General features: G+C 30.8%; 1 protein-coding gene across 1 annotated transcript; it reads right to left on the bottom strand.

The window, feature by feature from the left end:
• Positions 1-594: 594 nt before the first annotated feature.
• LOC130589651 (uncharacterized) lies at positions 595-3674 on the bottom strand. The gene is made up of 3 exons (XM_057391090.1): positions 2777-3674; positions 2591-2692; positions 595-1025 (listed from the first exon to the last, which is right to left on the bottom strand). Exons 1-3 carry the CDS (start codon positions 2806-2808, stop codon positions 839-841), a joined length of 321 nt encoding a protein of 106 aa, XP_057247073.1. The 5' UTR covers positions 2809-3674; the 3' UTR covers positions 595-838.
• Between the last annotated feature and the right edge of the window lie 5743 nt (positions 3675-9417).

Here is a 9417-nt window from a genome sequence, read left to right as displayed (position 1 = left end):
AATCCATGTTGATCTCAAACTGCTTCACAACATTACTCAAATCCTTCTCTTCCTGCCAATAAGTGATAAATGGCTTACTGACATTTGAATAATCCAGATTACGACACTTGAAGTTGTGAATAACAGCAAGAGTCAAAGCGCTAACGCATCCCCGAAGCTTGAATGTACTTTCTTCTGTCCAAGCTCATTCTTCTTCATCATAATAGACTGATGACAGTCCAAAACAGCAGACAAAGACTTCTCAATATATATCCACACCAGTCATAACTTGAAATTGTAGATGCATCTTCTAAACTCTTGGCACATTTCAGCACAGGCCCTAAATCAGCTATAGGACATAGAAGCTTGGACAACGAAAAGATAACAAATAACTTCTTCAAATCATCCCCGGATTGATATTTCTTAAACAAATCATCCCAATTTTTTCTACCAATGTATGGCTTCTTGGGTCAGAAATACCAAGAAACCTATGCCAATCCTTCCTGGCACTTCCAGCCTCTATCTGACTACCTTTCCTCCTAAAGGCGTCATCATCTATAACCTCTACTGGTCTATCTGACACAGGAAACCCTAAAACATCACTAATGGTAAACTTATTAAAAATCAGTTTACCATTCTTTGTTGAAAACATCATTCCAGATGCATTGTAATTCAACAACACCTCCAAATTCAGATTAGGACAAAACTTCTTTATCCTAATATCTAAGAGACTCCCAAACCCAATATCCCTAATGTCTCTTTTTTGCTCATCACTAAATTACTAACCACTTCATTTAAATGGGAATAGTCTGACAATACTTGTAGACTAATTGACTTCATTTCTTGCTTAGTGAAATTCCTAACAAAAGTGAACAAAAATAACTTTAAAAAAAAAAACAATCATATAATATAAAAGGAGAATAATGAAAAATACATACAATCTATCAAATGTGTCTTTCTGTTCATCGGGATTAGATCTTGAAAATGAAAACTTGATTGGTGATAAATCAGATTTGCCTTTCTTCTTAGACAATGATTTATCACATCTGAAAGAAATAAAGTTTAATCAAACAATAAAACTAACTGAAAACAAAAACAGCATCAACTGAAAAAATACAAAGATCAACTAAAAGAATACAAAGTTCAACTGAAAGAATACCAACATCAACTGAAAGAAGACCACCATCAACTGAAAGACTAGTTATATTAGTATTTATATTGCTTCACTTACACTTGCTTGTGTCTCAGCTAGTCATTATTGTGCTTCAGTTAGCCTTGTTAATTTTTCAAGTAGTCTATATAGCGCTTCAGTTAGCCTTGTTTATTTTTCAGGTAGTTTATATAGTGCTTCAGTTAGACTTGTTTGTGTTTCAGGTAGTATATATAGTGCTTCAGTTAGACTTATTTGCATTTCAGCTGATATTAATTGTGCTTCAGTTACACTTGTTTATTTTTCAGATAGTCTTTACAGTCCTTCAAAGTGACTTCTTTGTTTTTCAGCTAGTATTTGTTGTGCTTCAGTTAGCCTTGTTTATTTTTCAGCTAGTCTACATAGTGCTTCAGTTAGACTTGTTTATTTCTCAGCTAGTCTCTACAGTCCTTCAAAGTAACTTCTTTATTGTGCTTCACTTAGACTTGTTTGTTTATCAGCTAGTCCTTATTATTTCATTTAGTATAATTATTCTTTCATTTCATTCTATTCCAATTACACTTAAAATTTCCATTGAAAATTTTCATTGCTTCAGTTAGACTTGTTTGTTTTATTAGCTAGTCTATATAGTGCTTCAGTTAAACATGTTTGTTTTTCAGCTAGTCAATATAGTGCTTCAGATAGACTTGTTCGTTTTTCAGCTAGTATATATAGTGCTTCAGATAGACTTGTTCGTTTTTCAGCTAGTCTATATAGTGCTTCAGATAGACTTGTTTGTTTTTCAGATAGACTTCTCCGTTTTTCAGCTAGTCTATATAGTGCTTCAGATAGACTTGTTGTTTTTCAGATAGTCTAAATAGTGCTTCAGTTAGACTTCTTTATTTTTCAGTTAGACTTCTTTATTTTTCAGTTGGTCTTCTTACTATTTCATTTAGTATAATGACTCTTTATTTCATTGTTTTCCAATGAGACTAAAAATATTCAGTTACAATTTACATTGTTTCAGTTACACTACTTCATTTTTCAGTTACACTTTTTCATTTTTCAGTTACACATCTTTATTTTTAAAAAGAAGTAAATAAAAACAAATGAAAAACACCAAAAGAAAGGTAGAAATGTCTAAATGAAACAAAAACAACATCAACTGAAAGAATATACGAAGCAACTGAAACAATACTAGAATCAACTGAAACAATACAAGAATCAACTGAAGGAATATAAATATCAACTGAAAAACAACATCAACTGAAAGAATACAAGTAGCAACTGAAAGAATACTATAATCAACTGAAAGAATATAAATATCAACTGAAAAACAACAACAGCTGAAAACATATGTGTATAAAACAACAAAAACTGAAACACAAACTCTAACAACATGAAATAAATACACTAATAAACTGAAAACATCCAAAAATAGAAAAATAAATATCTCAACTACACTAAGAACTTGAAATCTACCTTGGATCATAATCACCATCTTTCTCTTTCTTCTTCCCAGCAGTAGACAGTGCCAAAATTTTTCCTGAAGATGCGACACTCTTCACCTTCTTCAACTTCGGGCTACATTACAATTACAACAACAAAAACGTTAAAAATTTGAAAACAAAAAAAAAAATTTGCAGCGAAAATCAAACGAAATTATACCTAGAATCATCATCTCTGATCCTCTTCACCATATTTGCGATGCAACAGTAATGAATTACGAACAAAAAAACACGCTAAGTTTCAACAGCAGAGAAGCAGAAAAATTCTAGAAATAATCAGTAAATAATAATATCGGTTTCTTTGAAAAGAAGAAGAATCAGTTTTATAACTAGCGAGAATCAAGCAGATATCCAAAAAACAGTTTCAAACTCGAAAAAAGATAATGACCTAATAACCGTTAAATGTTTTTTCTAAAAATAAACAAAACTGTTGATCAACAAAACAAATATGAAAAAAAAAGTCCGCGCGTTTTTGATGGGCTAAGCCCGTCCGACGGAAGGTATTGGGTCAGACGGTCTGACCTAATACTTTCACTTTCTGTAAACATATGATAGATGGGTTATTATGATATAACACATGGTCACTATGATATTTTCTCATAGTTTTGCAAGCTTAGTTAATCAAGGTCATTTTCTTGATTCTCTTGTTAATTTTCTCAATTTTAGCTTTAATGGACAAAAAAAAAAAAAACATCTCGAACACATATGACATATAGTGACCGTTATACATATATAGTCACCCTTCAAATATAGTTTTTAATGTAATCCTAGAATGTTGTGATTTTCAAAGAACAAGTTCAACGCGTGAGAGAGGGGAAAAGTTGCTTGATACAGCAGAGGGTCACTATGATATAGCATAGGGTCACCATGATATGGAAATAGTAAATATTTTTTTTTCTTGACTAATTTCTTTAAACATGTGATAGATGGGTTATTATGATATAACACATGGTCACTATGATATTTTCTCATAGTTTTGGAGGCATATTTGCTCAATGTCGTTTTCTTGATTCTCTTGGTAACCTACAGATGAGATTCATTCTCACATAAAAAAGTGTTCTCACATAAGGACCTATTCTCACCGGATCCCAACCCTATATATATATATATATATATATATATATATATATATATATATAAACGTATTGTGTCGGACTCGTCCGACCATAATCTTTGGTCGGACGACTTTCAGGTGGTTCCAATTTTTTTTTCAGTTAGTCTTCATTTTTTTTCAGGTAGTCTTCATTTTTTTTTTCAGTTAGTCCATTATTTCTTTCAGTTGGCCCATTATTTCTTTCAGTTGGTCCATTTTTTGTTTCAGTTGGTCCATTATTTGTTTCAATTGGTATACATATTACGAAACAAAGTCCAACTGAAAGAAAACAAAGTCCAACTGAAAGAAAACAAAGTCCAACTGAAAGAAAACAAAGTCTATTATTTTCAGGTGGTTCCAATTTTTTTTCACTTAGTCTTAATTTTTTTTCAGGTAGTCTTAATTTTTTTCAGGTAGTCTTAATTTTTTTTCAGGTAGTCTTCATTTTTTTTTCAGTTAGTCCATTAATTCTTTCAGTTGGCCCATTATTTCTTTCAGTTGGTCCATTTTTTGTTTCAGTTGGTCCATTATTTGTTTCAGTTGGTATACATATTACGAAACAAAGTCCAACTGAAAGAAAACAAAGTCCAACTGAAAGAAAACAAAGTCCAACTGAAGCAAAACAAAGTCCAACTGAAACAAAACAAAGTCCAACTGAAAAACAAAACACTAACCTTTGCTTTCTCTCACTTTCTCCTTCTTCTTTATTCCTCTTAGCTGATTTTTTTCTTCTTTGTTAGATCAATAAAGAATGGAGACTGAGATTAAGAATTTCATGAAAAATAGGATTTATGAAAGAACTTAAGAATTTCATGAAAATCTTCCAAGTCTTATCTTCATTAAGAATTTCATGAAGATGACGAGCCGAATATACTCATCATAGGGAAGAACAAGTTTCTCTTGGCAATCAAACCCATACTCATCTGCAGCATTGAAAAATCGCGCTTCGTAAGAAGTATGTAGGCAAAATATACCTTGTCATTTTGTTTCCTACATACACCACAGAGTGTCCTTTTGGTGCCTTTAAACTGGTGACATAAAAAGTGAAGCAGAGAGAAGATGTATTGGGCTCAGCCCGTCTGACAGTAAACAATACGTCAGACGGTCTGACCCAATACTTTCACACACACACACACACACACACACACACACACACACACATATATATATATATATATATATATATATATATATATATATATATATATATATAGGATTGGTTGTAAAAAAAAATAACTAATACTATGAGTTGTCGTATATTAATTAATCATATGTGATATTAAGCTGAATTATTCATTATACAGAATTAGATCTATCCATAAGTCTCATCAAAGTCTTTGGCTCAGAAAATTATTACCCCTCGATCAAATGAGAAAAATAAAAGTAAAGAAAATCATAACTTAGGGGTTGGCTAGGGGAGTTAGTACTTAGTATTAAGAATATTTTCTCTTGCTCTTCTAATGTAATTATGTAAGATAAGAAAAACTTATTGTAATTAACAAATTATATGATTTAAATTTTGATCAGTTTCTTCTTGATGAGTTTGTACTTCAAGTATTTCGAGCATTATACAAGCATGCGGATCAATTGCTGAATGTTAATCAACAAATATCAGCTGAACATTATGAACCCTTTGTCAAATTACAAACTGAGAAAGAGATGTCTTTTCCGATGTCATATGTAAGCCTGGCGTGTACGCTAATGATATCCTTACCAACATCAATGTTAGGGTTTTTATGGACTGAGCACATATTCTCACCAACTACGGGATTACCGAAGAGTTTAAAAATTGAGAAAATGGTCGTGAGTCTGTTTGGAGTGAGTATAGTTGTGATCATTATGTGTGTAGCTGATACGTATAGGAGATAGTCGTCAAGACAGTGTTGGTCACTGTTAACAAGACAATGTTAACCACTGTCCAGGATTCCTAGTTCTGTTAGGATTCGTATGTAGTGTCCTAGTTTTGTTAGGAGACTATGTATTTTAATTGCTTTATAAGTCTTTAATTTTAGGTGTTTGGGTGATAAAGGAATCCTATTACGTTTAGTAGTCAAATTCGTTTGTCATTGTGTCTTTTTTAGGAGTTTAAGTGAGGTAGAATATGGTAATTCTTATCTTAGACATGGATAAGATTTATCTTAGGAGTGGATAAGTTTTATTTTAGGCGTGTGATTAATTATAGAATAGGATTACTTTAATTTTTATCTTGTTGTTAATTCTTATCCTAGGTTTATGCTTATCTTTAGTCGAACGAATACCCTATATAAGGGACGTTTATTTCATTAATAAAATCAGTTTTTTTGTTGAGTAAAAGAAAGTGCGTTATTGCATATGTTGAGCGTAAGCTAACAAATTGGTTTTTGAGTAGTAAACCAAAGCAAACAACCGAGACTTGTTTGTCTATGCTCTTAACAATGACTTAAGAGTAATGTCCCCTAGTTTCATAGTTAGTTCCTCCAGCCCCGTTTTTGAGATTTTGGAGGCCCAAGGGCGAGCCTACATATTAGGGCCCTGATTAAGTCCAAGTTTTTTGAATGTTTTATTTTTCTGCCTACACCGAAAAATAAATAATTTTTTGGTCCGAAATTTTTGAAAGAAATGTTAAAATAAGGATGTAAATACTTATCATTTAATATGTCAATCAGAAAACCCAAAAAAAGAATTGAAAAGATGCACAATTGAATGATTAATAAAGAAATCACAAATAAAGTTGCAATTTTGCAAAACCGAAAAAAAGTTGCAACCATCCATTATAGAAGGACCAAAGGCGAAAAAATTTAACTTGTCCGAAATCAAGTGATAAAAAATAATTAAAATTTATATTAGATAATCTCAAAATTTTATTAAAAAAAATTATGGATTAAGAGTTTGTTCTTTTTAATTAATTTGCTTTGCATTATTTTTAATAAAATATTATGAACTAATCTAAACTTATTCAGAACAATAAACAATAGGGGTAAAATTAAATTTATTATTTTATTACTCCGATTCATTATGCAGTTGTACAATATACAAATATCAAAATTTTATATTAAATGAAAATACAAGTGGGAGTATAAGACTAAAAACTAAAGAAAGATTGAAATTTGTATGCACCAACCTTTAAGGGTGTCAACATGACATAAAAATATATTTTGCATGGCCTAATCTGTCTACTTCTATGGCCCAATCTATTTTCGAGTTCAGTCGTTCATTAAAATTAGGAAAATTTGCACAAAACCACCTTAATTTTTCACTTATTTAGAAACTCCCAGCTTTATGTTTTTTTTTCCCTAAATTTCCACCTAAACTTTACAAAACCTTTATAAACTCCCACCACTTAATAGATTTTGCCAAACTCCGCTAGGTGGTGGGACCCACATCAGTTATTTCTTTTGTTTTTCCCTCCAACCAACTCATATCCCCTTCTTGTATAAGATAATTTCCCTTTTCACCCTTTGATCCTTCACCCACATCTTATCAGAAGGAGGTCTGTCCCCTTTATTGCTTATGTTGGAGGGAAATTCTCTTATATAAGAAGGGGAAAGTGAGTTGTTTGGAGGGAAAAACAAAAGAAATAACTCATGTGGGTCCCACCACTAACGAAGTTGGGCAAAATCCGTTAAGTGGTGGGAGTTTATAAAGGTTTTGTAAAATTTAGGTGGAAATTTAGGGGAAAAAAAAACATAAAGACGGGAGTTTTTAAATAAGTGAAACCTTAATGTGGTTTTGTGCAAAATTTCCTTAAAATTAATCAGCAACAATCTGATTTCACAAAACTTATTCAAGTTTTCAGAAAAATTAAATTCATTTAATGTATAATACTTAGTTACTATGAAAAAATACAGTGTGTCATTGAAATTCTCAAATCTTTATAATAATTCTAGGTCGAAAAATGAAGTAATAAAATTCAGAATTTGTAAAACCTAAAAAAGACGAATAAAAAATAAAAATTGCAAAGAAAAGAGAGAAATTACCCAAAAAATTTTGAACGTTTTACATTGGATTGAAAAACAAGTGGGAGTGTTGGAACCCAAGGGAACACTCAAGAAGGGGGGGGGGTTGAATTGAGTGGTGAAATCTAATCGACTTTCGCAAAAATCCTTTCACAGCTCAGTGCCAGGCTCTGAGCTGAACACTCGAAAATTGCTAAAGATATTAGATTTGACACAAGATATAACGTGGTTCAATCTCACCTCTGAGATCTACGTCCACAAGAAACAAAAACTCTTTTATTTCTTTGAATCCTATAATATCAAACTCTTGATACAATACGATTCCCCTCACTACTAACCCTAGTAATGACTCCCAACACTTAACTCTAAGTGTTGACACTCTTTATAATGCAAAAGTTACAAAAAGAACGATCCTCAAAGATGTGCTTCTTAGTCAAGCAAATAGAGGACAATTACAATTGTGAAATAGTAACTTAAACCTAACCGCTCAGTGCTATGCTCAGTGCCAAGGAAATAGTTTTCAGCTTTTTAATTAGACTCGATTTTCTCTCTGAAAACGTGAGATTTAAAAGTGAATTCTGATTCCCTTTTATAGGCTTGGTTAGGACGAAAATCACTTAAAAATATCTTTATCTTTTAATCCTTGATTTAAGGGATAAACTTTATCTTTTTCTATCTTTATCTTTTAAACACACAAAGATAAGTTTTCCATCTAGATTTTCTTTTCAACTCAAATTCTGTTTATATCTAAAAATTATTTTTCCCAATCCTTTTTAGAAAATCAGAAAACATGTTTTACTAAAACTCTGTTTTATAAAAATCTTTTTATTAAAAACACGGTTTTTATTCAAAACGATTTTTTATCAAAATCTTTTTCAAAAAATCGTTTTATATAAAAACACGGTTTATAAAATCTTTTATCAAAACTTGTTTTTATCAAAATCTTTTCAATACACGTTTTAATCAAAATCTTTTATAAAACTTGTTTTTATTAAAATCTTTTATACATGCAATCTTTTAGAAAATCTTTTTCTTTAAAAACTCGTTTTCCTAATCCCTTTTGATTTCTGATTTTGAAAACTTATTTCCTTTTTATATAATTTTAATATAATTATTTACTTTCTTAACTCAAAGAAGATAATAATTATATTAACTTTATATTTCTATATTGAGCACATTGCATATTACTAAGCACATTACTTTTGAATCTAAAGTTACTATTCTAAGAAATTATAAACTCGAACTTCATTCTTGATTCTTCTTTTCTTCAAAGTCTTCGTTTATCAATTTCTTTCTTCTTCATGCATCTGTTGTAACTGTTACATACTTTCATGCTATAACATATTATATTAATTTTCATCATCAAAACATAACATGTGCATAAACCATAACATGTACATGCACAACAAATTCCCCCTTTTTGATGATGACAAACTCATGAATATAATATTGTTATATAAACATTTGTTCCCCCTTAAAGTATGCATATTGACTTTTGTTCCCCCTCAAACAATGCATGGTTTGAATATTTAGTATTTACCCTTTTAGAAACTATCCGTACCTCAGATTAATAGCTTCAATCATTCACTTGTCCCTACATGCTCATTTATATTTTTATTCACATTATCTCAACCTAGGATATCATCAAGATTCTAGTCAATATTATATGCTTTCTTTTCCCCCTTTTGTCATTCTCAAAAAGTACATAAAGACAAAAAAATCATTCACAGAATCAGAAGAGTTTAAAATAATCCAATAGCTCAACTATTTAAG

This window comes from Beta vulgaris, chromosome 8 (assembly GCF_026745355.1).
Source record: "Beta vulgaris subsp. vulgaris cultivar EL10 chromosome 8, EL10.2, whole genome shotgun sequence".
NCBI classification, from domain to species: Eukaryota; Viridiplantae; Streptophyta; class Magnoliopsida; order Caryophyllales; family Amaranthaceae; genus Beta; species Beta vulgaris.
The sequence above is the reverse complement of the archived record's forward strand: the minus strand, read 5'-3'. Positions and strand labels throughout refer to the sequence as shown.

What these genes read in the sequence shown, in the direction of transcription:
- LOC130589651 (XM_057391090.1), bottom strand. Translation starts at nt 2,808, where the DNA reads ATGGTGAAGAGGATCAGAGATGATGATTCTAG. An exon ending in ATCAGAGATGATGATTCTAG is followed by an intron (nt 2,693 to 2,776) that starts GTATAATTTCGT and finishes ATTGTAATGTAG; the next exon opens with CCCGAAGTTGAAGAAGGTGA. An exon ending in GATGGTGATTATGATCCAAG is followed by an intron (nt 1,026 to 2,590) that starts GTAGATTTCAAG and finishes TATTTCTTTCAG; the next exon opens with ATGTGATAAATCATTGTCTA.